The sequence below is a fragment of the Pseudophryne corroboree genome, chromosome 10 (assembly GCF_028390025.1).
Source record: "Pseudophryne corroboree isolate aPseCor3 chromosome 10, aPseCor3.hap2, whole genome shotgun sequence".
Taxonomy (NCBI): domain Eukaryota; kingdom Metazoa; phylum Chordata; class Amphibia; order Anura; family Myobatrachidae; genus Pseudophryne; species Pseudophryne corroboree.
In genome coordinates, this window is record NC_086453.1 from 42221068 (window position 1) to 42236869 (window position 15802).

The 15802-nt window shown below is 48.6% G+C and overlaps 1 protein-coding gene across 1 annotated transcript in view; it reads right to left on the minus strand.

The window, feature by feature from the left end:
- Nucleotides 1-15802, minus strand: part of LOC134965156 (sialic acid-binding Ig-like lectin 13) — a 265550-nt gene that overhangs the window by 147206 nt on the left and 102542 nt on the right. Inside the window, exon 3 of the mRNA XM_063941678.1 lies at nt 5236-5601. Coding sequence (XP_063797748.1) covers nt 5236-5601 — 366 coding nt within the window. The remainder of the gene's footprint in view (nt 1-5235; nt 5602-15802) is intronic.

Sequence of the window (15802 nt, forward strand, 5' to 3'; positions counted from 1 at the left end):
CGTGTGTTTATGACTAGTGGTTCTGCATCTCAATGATGATGTAAGCCCTCCTCCCTGTAGAAGAGTTAAAAAAATTAAACTTGTTAATGCAAAGGAACCAACTGTGCATTCAGAAATATCACCAATCCCCAAGGAGAGTCCAAGTGTGTCCGCGGTTGCGATGTATAAGCCTGAACTTTCCAATACTCTATGGGAAGAGGAGGCTCCTTTCACCATTTGCATGCCCTCTGCAAGTGTTGGGAGGAGCAGCGCCAGTCAATGTGCTGACATTGAAATTGAGGATGTCACTGTAGAAGTACAACAGGATGACGAGGCTATTGGTGTAGCTGGTGCTAATGAGAATGTTGACAATGAGGATTTTGATGATGGGAATGTGGTTTGTTTAAATAAGGCACCAGTGGAGACAGTTGTCGCCCATGGTATGAAAAAGCCCATTGTCATACCTGGGCAAAAGACTAAAAAACCCACCTCTCCTGTGTGGAATTATTTCTTCACAAACCCGAACAATCACTGTTTTGCCATCTGTAGTCTTTGTAAAGGCATTGTAAGTATAAGTAGGGACCGTAACCACCTAGAAACCTCCTCCCTGTTACGCCACTTGCAGCGCATACATTCAGAAACTTCGGCTAAGAACGTTACCAGTCCAGCGACACCTAGTTCCCTTTTCTCTGTTGGATCCAAGCGCCTGCAATCCCCACCACTAACACCAACATTGTCAATATCCTCCTCAGTCAGGGTCAGAAGTAGTCCTGTATCCAATTTCATAGGCATGACTGACTCCTCTCTTATCCGGGATTCCTCCAGAGGATCCTTGAGTGCTACACCTACTGCTGCTGCTGGGAGTCGACTTTCATCCCAGAAGGGGACCAGGAAGACTACTTGTAGTTTAACAAAACAATTGACTGTCAATTCAAACAATCCTTTGCGAGGAAGATGAAATATGACAGCAGTCACCCTGTTGCAAAGCGGATTACAACTATGCTGGTGTTAGACGTGTGTCCAGTATTCGCCATCAGTGCAGTGGGATTTAGACAGATGATGGACATACTGTGTCCCGGGTACAAAATCCCATCTAGATTCCACTTCACTAGACAAGCAATTCCCAGACTGTACAAGGACATTAAAAAAAGTGTTATTAGTGTCCTCAGAAATGCCGTTGTACTGTACTGTAACCACGGATATATGGACAAGTGGAACACGGAAAACTAAAGACTACATGTCTGTGAAAGCCCACTGGGTAGATGTATTGCCTTCCGCAGCACCAAAAGCAGCAGCAGCACCAGCAGCATGTTACAAATACCAACTCATTTAGAGGCAGGCTACGCGTATCTCCAGTTTCGGTAAGAGGCACACCACTGAGAACCTCTTAGAAAAACTCAGGGAAATCATTGCACAATGGCTTACCCCACTTGGACTCTCCTTGGGATTTGTGATATCTGACAATGCCACAAATACTGTGAGAGCATTACATCTGGGCGATCTCAAACACGTCTCATGTTTTGCTCACTCAATTAAATTGGTGGTGCTAAAAATTTTTTTAAAAGGGACGTGCAGGAGATGGTGTCGATGGCCCGAAAAATTTGTAGACATTTGAGACATTCAGCAACTGCATGTCGAAGACTGGAGTGCCAGCAAACATGCTTGAATTTTCCCTGAGCTGAAGCAAGAGCATCCGTTCCTTCATTTTCTCCGGCAACTGCGGCTGCAAGGAAAAAACTACATTTTCCAAAGAGACCCGCTGGGGGTGATGCAGATCAGTCAGGAACAAGTTTTGACATCTGGTCCGGACTGAAGGAGCTGCCTACAATTACTGACATGTCTACTGTTACTGCATATGATGCTGAAAGAATGGTTGCTGATTATTTCAGTGATAGCATACAAATAGGCATGTCAGACAGTCTGTTTCAATACGGGCAAGAAAAAAAGGCAATTTGGAGGCCTTTGCACAAACAGGCTTGTTTTTACTTAAGTTGCCCCCCCTCCGAAAGCCGGGAACCTTGTCAGCGATTGGCGTAGGAGGTTACTTCCCCGAAATGTGGAAAAGATGATATTTATAAAAATAAATTACGAATTTCATGAGGACGACCTTTACCAGCAATTACCTGCAAAAAGTAGAGAGGGACCTGTGATGGTGGATTCCAGCAGTGGCGTGCGGTGAGGTTAGTGGCTGGTGAGGCACTGCAGTCAAAATGTCATTGTGAGTACAGACGGTGACTCCTACCACCGCCAACTTAATCCCCGTTACTGCCGCTGCCCCTACCAACACTTCAACAGAAATAATCTATAATCTATGTGATCATAGTAGCGGTAGGTACTGGTTGGGAGTAGTAGTAAGGACAAACATAATTTCAGCAGGATCTAGTTGGCATCCCAAAGTACGAATGCCGATCATCAAGAGACCAGTGCCAGAATCCTGAACATAAGTATGATGACGAGGGTTAGGCTGCTAGGGGGAAGGGGAGAGGAGGTTAGGGTTAGGCTGCGGGAGGGGGAGGTTAGGGTTAGGCTGCGGGAGGGGGAGGTTAGGGTCAGGCTGCGGGAGGGCGAGGGTAGGGTCAGGCTGCGGGAGGGCGAGGGTAGGGTCAGGCTGCGGGAGGGGAGGTTAGGGTCAGGCTGCGGAAGGGGGAGGATAGGGTCAGGCTGCGGGAGGGGGAGGTTAGGGTTAGGCTGCGGGAGGGCGAGGGTAGGGTCAGGCTGCGGGAGGGGATTTTAGGGTCTGGCTGCGGGAGGGGAGGTTAGGGTCAGGCTGCGGGAGGGGAGGATAGGGTCAGGCTGCGGGAGGGGAGGTTAGGGTCAGACTGTGGGAGAGGACGGGGAGGTTAGGGTCAGGCTGCGGGAGGGGAGGTTAGGATCAGGCTACGGGAGGGGAGGGTTAGGGTCTGGCTGCTGGAGGGGAGGTTAGGGTCAGGCTACGGGAGGGGAGGGTTAGGGTCTGGCTGCGGGAGGGGAGGTTAGGGTCAGGCTGCGGGAGGGGAGGGTTAGGGTTAGGCTGCAGGAGGGGAGGTTAGGGTCAGGCTGCGGGAGGGGAGGGTTATGGTTAGGCTGCGGGAGGGGAGATTAGGGTTAGGCTGTGGGAGGGGAGAATAGGGTCAGGGTGCGGGAGGGGAGGTTAGGGTCTGGCTACGGGAGGGGAGGATAGGGTCAGGCTGCGGGAGGGGAGGTTAGGGTCAGACTGTGGGAGAGGACAGGGAGGTTAGGGTCAGGCTGCGGGAGGGGAGGTTAGGGTCAGGCTACGGGAGGGGAGGGTTAGGGTCTGGCTGCAGAATGGGAGGGTTAGGCTACGGGGAGGGAGGGTTAGGCTGCGGGGCGTGGTTGGGTTAGGGTTAGGCCTTCGGGGGAGTTGGGGTTAGGCTGGGGGGGAGTTGGGGTTAGGCTGGGGGGGGGGTAGGATTAGAGTTACACTACTTTACCTTCTGGCTGCTGCTATCTGGAGTCCACCTTCAGCCTGAAGTCCTGGTACTTTAGTTATATGCAGCCTAACCTCCAGGCACATCCTGCTATGGGGTCTCTGCAGCCGGCGGACTGTAAGTCTCCTCACCCATCCTGGTCTTCTTTACTGCTGCCTCTGGGAACCCTGCAGCGGCAGCTTGCTAAGCACCACATGGCAGGCCCCGGCGCTGAAATCCGCCGCTGTCTACATTGTCCACGCCGCTGCCTGTCAGTTTGACAAGTGCAGCGGCAGTAACGTAGGTGGACCCAGCAGCACAGGGTAGCAGAGCGGGGACCTCTGGTGCAGGACTTCTCTCCCGCCGTATGATGTGCCCACCGCGTCCGCGCTGTAAACTCCAGCTGGGGGTATGCAATGTATTATCGGCCGCCACTGTAAGCTCGCGGGGAGGAGGAGGAGGGGAGGGGGGGGGTCTGCGGGCGGGCGGCCAGCTAATGCTCGCATCAGCCAGCCAGCCCCGGGAGTTAGGTGCCCAATCACACCAGACATAGTGACAGGGGCGTGCTTTCGTATGGGCTTAAAGCACGCCCCTATCACAGAGGCACTGCTATTAGGTGCCGCATATGGGTCTTTTTTCAATGGGCTTTTACTGCCCGATGTTTGGCCCCGCCCCCCATTTCCGGCCCTCCCTTATTGGCAGCCGGAGGCACCGGGAGCAGTGCCTCCAGACAGTGAATTATATTATTTTTTTCCTACTACAAATGATTTAAATAATATAAAGGCAAAAGCAGATACTTATGACACAGAATCTGTGTCATAAGTATCTTGTTTTATATTATTTTAATCATAAATGACAGGGGAGGCACTGCCTCCCCTGCCTCCCCTGACTGCACGTCCCTGGATTCCAGCAGGGATGAATTAATAGTCTGTGAAGAAGAGGATGTACACACTGATGGGGGTGTGGAATCAGATGCTGATGATGACATCTTGCCTGTCTATGGTTCTAAAGCCAGTTTGTGCATTGCCCATTGCCAGCTTGTTTTGTGGGGGTTCAAACAAACCAATCATTTCAGCCACAATCAGCCAAGAACAATTCCATCTTGCACCTCTTTTCTTTGCATTTTGTGCTCTTTGGAGCATTTTTTTATTTTTTTTTGCATAGTTTATAAAGCCGATATCCTGCCTGTCACTACAGTGCCACTCCTAGATGTGACAGGTGTTTGAGCCACCCACTTCTGTGGCTCAGCTTAGTCATTCAGCTACCTTGGTGCAACCTATTGGCATAAACCGGATGCAAACAATATTGTGAGCTGTGATGTGGTCAAAATAGACTGGAAATGTGATGGAAATGAATGTTATTGAGGAGGTTAATAATACTGTAGGAACAAAAAACAGATCCACATTCTGTGCTTTTAGCTGTTTTTATGATTTATTTTAAAAAAAAATACAGATCCAAAGCCAAAACCAAAACACACATGGGCGGTTTTGGCAAAACCAAATACAGATGCAAAACACGAAGGTGATACAGATTCAACACCAAAACTAAAACAACGCACATCTCTGCTACGAGTGAAAACTCCAGTTTTTCGTGGAAAAATATACAGGTTCCACGAAAAGCCGCAGACCTATGTATTTTCGCAGCCACTATCTCTGAAAAAAAGCCCACCTATCGTGGATTTGATTGCCTAATTGGATTAATCCCCCCCCCCCCCCCCCCCCCGTAGTCTGAGCTAAGATAATGGGGTAAAAAAACATTACTGTATGTACATGGACATTAGGCTAAGATAGAGTATTACTTCTATATTGTCTATATTCATTCATGAAATGTAAATAAATGCAAAACTTACCTGTTACTCTCACTGTAGTTTTGGATAATTTATAGCTATATTTGATAGTAGAGTCTGGAGTTTCTTCAAACCGGAAATAATATGTCCCACTGTCCTCTCTCCTGGCACTGGTTATTGTCAGTGAGCAGTTTCCAGTATTTGGATTTCCTGTCAGCTGGAAGTTGGATTTTACCCCAGTAACAGATATATTATTTGAGGCTACAATGTCATCAGAGCCATGGTCCCTCCAGTATCCTCTGGAATTTGTGAATTGTTTGATGTTGTTAGCCATAAAACTACAAGGAATGGTGACACACAGACCCTCCTGTACAGTAACATCACAATACACCTGGATTCTATAACCGTCCGCTTCCTGATGTATGATGTCTGTGGGGAGATGTACAGAAAGATTACTCACATGCCAAAATAATGTGCAGAACAAGGCATACACAAAGAGGGACATTTATAAGGGGTCTATTTACTAAAGATCATCTCGCACTATGTAAAATATCATAATTTTTCACCAAAACTCTTCATCCATATTTAATTGAAATGAACTGCCAGGACAGATGAAAGGGGCTGTCCCAGAAAGCTCCCACTACAGTAGTTACTGGGCGAAATACAGGGGAATAGATGTATGAAGCAGTGAAAAAATGGAGAAGTGCACCCATGGCAACCAATCAGCTTTGAAGTAAGATTTGTCAAGTGCATTCCATAAAATGATAGGTAGCAACTGACTGGTTGCCGTGGCACACTTCTCCACTCTTGTCACAGCTTCATACATCTAATGCATTGAGTACTGCGCATGTGCTGCTTCGTGCAAGTGCTCTGAGAGAGAGTGGGTGGTTGACTGACATCAGATGCCAAGCAGGGATCTTGTGAAGCAGAGTATCAGGGGAACTACTGTAGGAAGAGGCAAGTTCCTGGAATGAAGAGACCGAGAGCCGACTGCAAAGTTACTAAAGGGGGAAGCACACATAACACCATCTAGAGGTGGCATTGTGTTTGTTTGAAAAAGGCTAAACTTCTCATCTCCAATTTATATAAATATCATCAGGTGTATATTAGGGATGAGCGGGTTCGGTTCCTCGGAATCCGAACCCGCCCGAACTTCATGTTTTTTTACACGGGGCCGAGCGACTCGGATCTTCCCGCCTTGCTCGGTTAACCCGAGCGCGCCCGAACGTCATCATCCCGCTGTCGGATTCTCGCGAGGCTCGGATTCTATCGCGAGACTCGGATTCTATATAAGGAGCCGCGCGTCGCCGCCATTTTCACACGTGCATTGAGATTCATAGGGAGAGGACGTGGCTGGCGTCCTCTCCGTTTATAGAGAAGAGAGTGAGACAGTAGAGAGAGACACAGTAGTAATTTTGGGGAGCATTAGGAGGAGTACTAGTTACTTGCTGAAGTGATAGATAGTGTGACTGTATATTATCTGACTTGTGGGGGAGACACTGACAGTGGGGAGCAGTTAGAGTCTGAGAGCAGGACTCAGGAGTACATATAACGTACAGTGCACACTTTTGCTGCCAGAGTGCCACACTGCCATTGTGACCACACTGACCACCAGTATAATATATATTGTGATTGTCTGCTTAGGAGTACTACTTGCAAGTTGCTGATAGTGTGACCAGTGACCTGACCACCAGTCACCACCAGTTTAATATATATATATATATATATATATATATAATTGTATATAATATATATATAATATTGTATACCACCTACCCGTGGTTTTTTTCTTTTCTTTCTTCTTTATACATACTACTATAGTAGCTTACTGTAGCAGTCTGCGGTGCTGCTGAGCTGACAGTGTCCAGCAGGTCCGTCATCAGTCATTACATAATAAATATATATACCTGTCCGGCTGCAGTACTAGTGATATTATATATATATATATTGATTTCATCTCATTATTATCCAGTCTATATTAGCAGCAGACACAGTACGGTAGTCCACGGCTGTAGCTACCTCTGTGTCGGCAGTCGCTCGTCCATCCATAATTGTATACCACCTACCCGTGGTTTTTTTTTTCTTTCTTCTTTATACAAACTACTATAGTAGCTTACTGTAGCAGTCTGCGGTGCTGCTGAGCTGACAGTGTCCAGCAGGTCCGTCATCAGTCATTACATAATAAATATATATACCTGTCCGGCTGCAGTACTAGTGATATTATATATATATATATATATTAATTTCATCTCCTTATCATCCAGTCTATATTAGCAGCAGACACAGTACGGTAGTCCACGGCTGTAGCTACCTCTGTGTCGGCAGTCGCTCGTCCATCCATAATTGTATACCACCTACCCGTGGTTTTTTTTGTTCCTTTCTTCTTTATACATACTACTATAGTAGCTTACTGTAGCAGTCTGCGGTGCTGCTGAGCTGACAGTGTCCAGCAGGTCCGTCATCAGTCATTACATAATAAATATATATACCTGTCCGGCTGCAGTACTAGTGATATTATATATATATATATATATTGATTTCATCTCCTTATCATCCAGTCTATATTAGCAGCAGACACAGTACGGTAGTCCACGGCTGTAGCTACCTCTGTGTCGGCAGTCGCTCGTCCATCCATAATTGTATACCACCTACCCGTGGTTTTTTTTTTCTTTCTTCTTTATACATACTACTATAGTAGCTTACTGTAGCAGTCTGCGGTGCTGCTGAGCTGACAGTGTCCAGCAGGTCCGTCATCAGTCATTACATAATAAATATATATACCTGTCCGGCTGCAGTACTAGTGATATTATATATATATATATATATATATTGATTTCATCTCATTATCATCCAGTCTATATTAGCAGCAGACACAGTACGGTAGTCCACGGCTGTAGCTACCTCTGTGTCGGCAGTCGCTCGTCCATCCATAATTGTATACCATCTACCCGTGGTTTTTTTTTTTCTTCTTTATACATACTACTATAGTAGCTTACTGTAGCAGTCTGCGGTGCTGCTGAGCTGACAGTGTCCAGTAGGTCCGTCATCAGTCATTACATAATAAATATATATACCTGTCCGGCTGCAGTACTAGTGATATTATATATATATATATATATTGATTTCATCTCCTTATCATCCAGTCTATATTAGCAGCAGACACAGTACGGTAGTCCACGGCTGTAGCTACCTCTGTGTCGGCAGTCGCTCGTCCATCCATAATTGTATACCACCTACCCGTGTTTTTTTTTTCCTTTCTTCTTTATACATACTACTATAGTAGCTTACTGTAGCAGTCTGCGGTGCTGCTGAGCTGACAGTGTCCAGCAGGTCCGTCATCAGTCATTACATAATAAATATATATACCTGTCCGGCTGCAGTAGTAGTGATATTATATATATATATATATATATTGATTTCATCTCATTATCATCCAGTCTATATTAGCAGCAGACACAGTACGGTAGTCCATGGCTGTAGCTACCTCTGTGTCGGCAGTCGCTCGTCCATCCATAATTGTATACCACCTACCCGTGGTTTTTTTTTTTTCTTTCTTCTTTATACATACTACTATAGTAGCTTACTGTAGCAGTCTGCGGTGCTGCTGAGCTGACAGTGTCCAGCAGGTCCGTCATCAGTCATTACATAATAAATATATATACCTGTCCGGCTGCAGTACTAGTGATATTATATATATATATATATATATATATATATATATATATATTAATTTCATCTCCTTATCATCCAGTCTATATTAGCAGCAGACACAGTATGGTAGTCCACGGCTGTAGCTACCTCTGTGTCGGCAGTCGCTCGTCCATCCATAAGTATACTAGTATCCATCCATCTCCATTGTTTACCTGAGGTGCCTTTTAGTTGTGCCTATTAAAATATGGAGAACAAAAATGTTGAGGTTCCAAAATTAGGGAAAGATCAAGATCCACTTCCACCTCGTGCTGAAGCTGCTGCCACTAGTCATGGCCGAGACGATGAAATGCCAGCAACGTCGTCTGCCAAGGCCGATGCCCAATGTCATAGTACAGAGCATGTAAAATCCAAAACACCAAATATCAGTAAAAAAAGGACTCCAAAATCTAAAATAAAATTGTCGGAGGAGAAGCGTAAACTTGCCAATATGCCATTTACCACACGGAGTGGCAAGGAACGGCTGAGGCCCTGGCCTATGTTCATGGCTAGTGGTTCAGCTTCACATGAGGATGGAAGCACTCAGCCTCTCGCTAGAAAACTGAAAAGACTCAAGCTGGCAAAAGCACCGCAAAGAACTGTGCGTTCTTTGAAATCCCAAATCCACAAGGAGAGTCCAATTGTGTCGGTTGCGATGCCTGACCTTCCCAACACTGGACGTGAAGAGCATGCGCCTTCCACCATTTGCACGCCCCCTGCAAGTGCTGGAAGGAGCACCCGCAGTCCAGTTCCTGATAGTCAGATTGAAGATGTCAGTGTTGAAGTACACCAGGATGAGGAGGATATGGGTGTTGCTGGCGCTGGGGAGGAAATTGACAAGGAGGATTCTGATGGTGAGGTGGTTTGTTTAAGTCAGGCACCCGGGGAGACACCTGTTGTCCGTGAGAGGAATAGGGCCGTTGACATGCCTGGTGAAAATACCAAAAAAATCAGCTCTTCGGTGTGGAAGTATTTCACCAGAAATGCGGACAACATTTGTCAAGCCGTGTGTTGCCTTTGTCAAGCTGTAATAAGTAGGGGTAAGGACGTTAACCAACTCGGAACATCCTCCCTTATACGTCACCTGCAGCGCATTCATAATAAGTCAGTGACAAGTTCAAAAACTTTGGGCGACAGCGGAAGCAGTCCACTGACCAGTAAATCCCTTCCTCTTGTAACCAAGCTCACGCAAACCACCCCACCAACTCCCTCAGTGTCAATTTCCTCCTTCCCCAGGAATGCCAATAGTCCTGCATGCCATGTCACTGGCAATTCTGACGAGTCCTCTCCTGCCTGGGATTCCTCCGATGCATCCTTGCGTGTAACGCCTACTGCTGCTGGCGCTGCTGTTGTTGCTGCTGGGAGTCGATGGTCATCCCAGAGGGGAAGTCGTAAGCCCACTTTTACTACTTCCACCAAGCAATTGACTGTCCAACAGTCCTTTGCGAGGAAGATGAAATATCACAGCAGTCATCCTGTTGCAAAGCGGATAACTGAGGCCTTGACAACTATGTTGGTGTTAGACGTGCGTCCGGTATCCGCCGTTAGTTCACAGGGAACTAGACAATTTCTTGAGGCAGAGTGCCCCCGTTACCAAATACCATCTAGGTTCCACTTCTCTAGGCAGGCGATACCGAGAATGTACACGGACGTCAGAAAAAGACTCACCAGTGTCCTAAAAAATGCAGTTGTACCCAATGTCCACTTAACCACGGACATGTGGACAAGTGGAGCAGGGCAGGGTCAGGACTATATGACTGTGACAGCCCACTGGGTAGATGTATGGACTCCCGCCGCAAGAACAGCAGCGGCGGCACCAGTAGCAGCATCTCGCAAACGCCAACTCTTTCCTAGGCAGGCTACGCTTTGTATCACCGGTTTCCAGAATACGCACACAGCTGAAAACCTCTTACGGCAACTGAGGAAGATCATTGCGGAATGGCTTACCCCAATTGGACTCTCCTGTGGATTTGTGGCATCGGACAACGCCAGCAATATTGTGTGTGCATTAAATATGGGCAAATTCCAGCACGTCCCATGTTTTGCACATACCTTGAATTTGGTGGTGCAGAATTTTTTAAAAAACGACAGGGGCGTGCAAGAGATGCTGTCGGTGGCCAGAAGAATTGCGGGACACTTTCGGCGTACAGGCACCACGTACAGAAGACTGGAGCACCACCAAAAACGCCTGAACCTGCCCTGCCATCATCTGAAGCAAGAAGTGGTAACGAGGTGGAATTCAACCCTCTATATGCTTCAGAGGTTGGAGGAGCAGCAAAAGGCCATTCAAGCCTATACAATTGAGCACGATATAGGAGGTGGAATGTACCTGTCTCAAGCGCAGTGGAGAATGATTTCAACATTGTGCAAGGTTCTGCAACCTTTTGAACTTGCCACACGTGAAGTCAGTTCAGACACTGCCAGCCTGAGTCAGGTCATTCCCCTCATCAGGCTTTTGCAGAAGAAGCTGGAGGCAGTGAAGGAGGAGCTAAAAGGGAGCGATTCCGCTAGGCATGTGGGACTTGTGGATGGAGCCCTTAATTCGCTTAACAAGGATTCACGGGTGGTCAATCTGTTGAAATCAGAGCACTACATTTTGGCCACCGTGCTCGATCCTAGATTTAAAACCTACCTTGGATCTCTCTTTCCGGCAGACACAAGTCTGCTGGGGTTCAAAGACCTGCTGGTGAGAAAATTGTCAAGTCAAGCGGAACGCGACTGTCACGAACCTCGGGCAGCGGCGACCGCGCTTGTCCCTGCGGGTGGCCTGGTCTGCCCGGCGCCTCTCTTCCCCTGACGGTCTCCGGCTTCAGCGGCGGGTCGGCGCTGCTCTCCGGCGGCTTCCCGGAAGCAAGGACGCCGCCATCACAAGCGAGGGCAAGGAGGCGGAGCAGGTCTGACGTCACCTGCCTGCTCCGCCAATCAGGCTAGGGCGGGGAATTTAAAATCGGATACCAGGCAGAGATCCGGTGCCTGAGTATCTTCGTTTCTCCTGCGGAAGCTGTGATTCCAGAGCTCCCTCGTCCCTCCAAGCATCCTGTGCCTCCAAGCATCCTGTGCCTCCAAGCATCCTGTGCCTCCAAGCATCCTGAGCCTCCAAGCACCTCCGTGCCTCCAAGCACCTCCGTGCCTCCAGTTACCTCCGTGTCTCCAAGCACCTCGTGCCTCCAAGCACCTCATCCCTCCGAACACCTCGGTGTCTCCAAACACCTCCGTGCCTCCAAGCACCTCCGTGCCTCCAAGCACCTCCGTGCCTCCAGTTACCTCCGTGTCTCCAAGCACCTCGTGCCTCCAAGCACCTCATCCCTCCAAACACCTCGGTGTCTCCAAACACCTCCGTGCCTCCAAGCACCTTCGTGCCTCCAAGCACCTCATCCCTCCAAACACCTCGGTGTCTCCAAACACCTCCGTGCCTCCAAGCACCTTCGTGCCTCCAAGCACCTCCGTGCCTCCAAGCACCTCCGTGCCTCCAGTTACCTCCGTGTCTCCAAGCACCTCGTGCCTCCTAGCACCTCATCCCTCCAAACACCTCGGTGTCTCCAAACACCTCCGTGCCTCCAAGCACCTCCGTGCCTCCAAGCACCTCCGTGCCTCCAGTTACCTCCGTGTCTCCAAGCACCTCGTGCCTCCAAGCACCTCATCCCTCCAAACACCTCAGTGTCTCCAAACACCTCCGTGCACCCAAGCACCTCCGTGCCTCCAAGCACCTCCGTGCCCCCAAGGGCCTACCTGCACTCCCTGTACTCCCAGCACCTCAGTGCCTCCAATACCACAGTGTCTCCAATATCTCAGTACCCCAGCCTTCAGTATTTCTACAAGTCTTGTCTTACAGGAGACCTTCAAGAATTCCTCTGGGCCTCCCGCCTGCCGTCTTAGTCCTGCATGAGGAAGACCTACATCCGGCCATCTCTACTACGACCCAGTGGCGGTTCCTCTTCCCGGTCATCGGAAGAAGCCCAGAGTCCACAACACTCCCAAACCAGGTCAGTGACAGAATACTCAGGCCTGATGGACTCGGGGAATCGGAACACGGACTCGAGTGCCATTCAGAACCTGGCTTCTCGAGTGCAAAGTCAGGAAGCAGCGCAAGGCCAGGTGATGCAGTACCTCCAGCAGTTGTCCGGGCGTCTGGATCAGATTCAGGCGTCTCTGGCCTCAGTAATTCCGGCACCTGTTCCAGTAGTCGCACCAGTTGCCGTTGCCAGCAATGTTCAACCATCGGCCGGTGTCACTCCACGCCTTCAGTTGCCTACTCCGTCCCGCTATAATGGGAATCCCAAAAATTGTCGTGGTTTCTTAAACCAATGCGAGGTACATTTCGAGCTACTTGCACACAACTTTCCTACAGACCGGTCCAAGGTAGCATATATTATTTCTCTGTTGGAAGGTTCTGCTTTGGATTGGGTGTCTCCATTATGGGAACGATCTGATCCCATGGTTTCCAACTACACCAACTTCATCTCGTCCTTTCGAAGGATTTTCGACGAGCCCGGCAGAATGACCACTGCTTCTTCCGATTTGCTCCGTGTTCGGCAGGGCGCCCGTTCCGTGGGCCAGTACGTGGTTCATTTCCAGACCATTGCTTCCGAACTACGCTGGAATAATGACGCCCTGAGAGCTGCCTTCTGGAACGGTCTTTCCGACCGGCTGAAAGATGAGCTGGTTACTAGAGATCTGCCGGATCCATTAGAAGATTTGATTTCCCTTTGCGTCAAGGTGGATCTTCGGATGCAGGAGCGTGGAAGAGAACGTAGCCGTTCGGATCGTTCCAGGTTCCGGAATCCTACTCCTAGGCCGGTGGCCTCACCCAGCTCAGATGAGCCCATGCAAATTAACCGCTCCCGACTGTCTCCGGAAGAACGACAGCGTCGTCGTGAGGGTAAACTCTGTCTTTACTGTGGAGCCGCAGATCATTTTCTTAAATCTTGTAAAGCCCGTCCGGGAAACGGGCAGGCCTAGCTTGTTCCGGAGGAGTCAAGCTGGGAGTTACGACAAAAGCTTCTCCAACTTCGGACTGCTTGCTTCCAGTAACTCTAGTCTCCAATTCAGTCTCCAGGTCTTGTGAAGCCCTATTGGATTCCGGAGCTGCAGGGAACTTCGTTTCTTCTTTCTGTGCCCAAAGTTTGGGTTTAAAGTTACGGCCTATCGAGCGGCCAATTTCACTGACGGCTATCAACGGGACTAGAATTTCCAAAGGTCTTATAATGTGGCGCACGGGGCCAGTTAAGCTGCAGGTCGGGGCTCTACATCAGGAAGATTTGGAACTCTTGGTAATCCCAGAAATGCCTCATGATCTGGTTCTTGGAATGCCTTGGCTGAAAAGTCATAATCCGCACATCGACTGGAAGTCGTCACAAATTCTGTCCTGGAGTCCCTTTTGTCACATTAATTGTCTTACTCCTGTTTGTCCGCTCCGTGTTACCTCCAAAACGGATGAAGAGCACATTCCGGAGGCATATCAAGGGTACAAGGACGTATTTTCGGAACAAGCTGCTGACCTGTTACCACCTCACAGGCCTTGGGACTGCCCTATTGACCTTGTCCCAGGGAAGACGCCACCTCGTGGTCGCACATATCCTCTGTCTCTTCCCGAGACTCAAGCCATGTCGGAGTATATTAAGTCCAATATGCTCAAGGGATTCATTCGCCCCTCTTCCTCCCCTGCCGGTGCAGGCTTCTTTTTCGTGAAGAAAAAGGACGGGGGGTTGAGACCATGCATCGACTACCGCGGCCTAAACGACATTACTATTAAGAATAAATACCCCTTGCCACTAATCACAGAGTTATTTGATAGGGTTCGTGGTGCCCGCATTTTTTCAAAACTCGACTTGAGAGGAGCTTACAATCTTATACGCATCCGAGAGGGGGATGAATGGAAGACTGCCTTTAATACCCGAGATGGGCATTACGAATACTTGGTGATGCCGTTTGGTCTTAGTAATGCTCCCGCGGTTTTCCAGGGGTTCGTCAACGAAATCTTTCGTGATATGCTGTATCAGAGCGTTGTGGTATATCTGGACGACATACTGATTTTTTCCAAGAATCTTGTCGAACACAGGACTCAAGTCAAAGAGGTGCTACACCGTTTACGAGAGAATCATCTCTACGCCAAGCTTTCCAAATGTACCTTTGAAGTAACATCTATTCCGTTCCTCGGTTATGTCATCTCGGGGACGGAGCTTCGCATGGATCCGGAAAAGTTGTCGGCCATTCGTGACTGGACTCAGCCTCTTTCCCTGAAAGCAATACAAAGGTTCCTGGGCTTTGCGAACTACTACAGGAAATTCATTAAGGGTTTCTCCACCATTGTTGCGCCCATTACTGCCCTGACGAGGAAGGGTTCTAATCCTAGTTTGTGGCCTCCGGAAGCCATTGTAGCTTTTTCTCGCTTAAAGTTAGCTTTCATGACGGCTCCAGTTCTCCAACAACCAAATTTCGAGGAACCCTTCTTCTTAGAAGTTGATGCATCTTCAGTCGGGGTTGGGTCTGTTCTCTCCCAGTATTCCTCTGATAAAAAATTACATCCGTGTGGCTTCCATTCTCGTAAATTCTCTCCAGCCGAACGAAATTACACTATTGGAGACCAGGAACTCTTGGCAATCAAATCTGCCTTGGAAGAATGGAGATATCTTCTAGAAGGGGCTAAACATGTGTTTACCATCTACACGGATCACAAGAATTTGCTGTACATCAAATCCGCACAATGCTTGAATCCTCGCCAGGCGAGATGGGCACTTTTCTTTTCCCGATTCTCGTTCATTATCAAGTACCGGGCCGGGACTCTCAATATTAAAGCAGATGCGCTTTCTCGTTCACAAGTTCCCACAGACGAGGATGAACCTCCGGAGCGGGGTTTAATTCTGAATCCAGTTTCTGTCTCTGCTGCTTTAACTACTCCAGCTCCTCCTCCTGGAAGAATGTCCGTGCCAGCTAGATTCCGCCC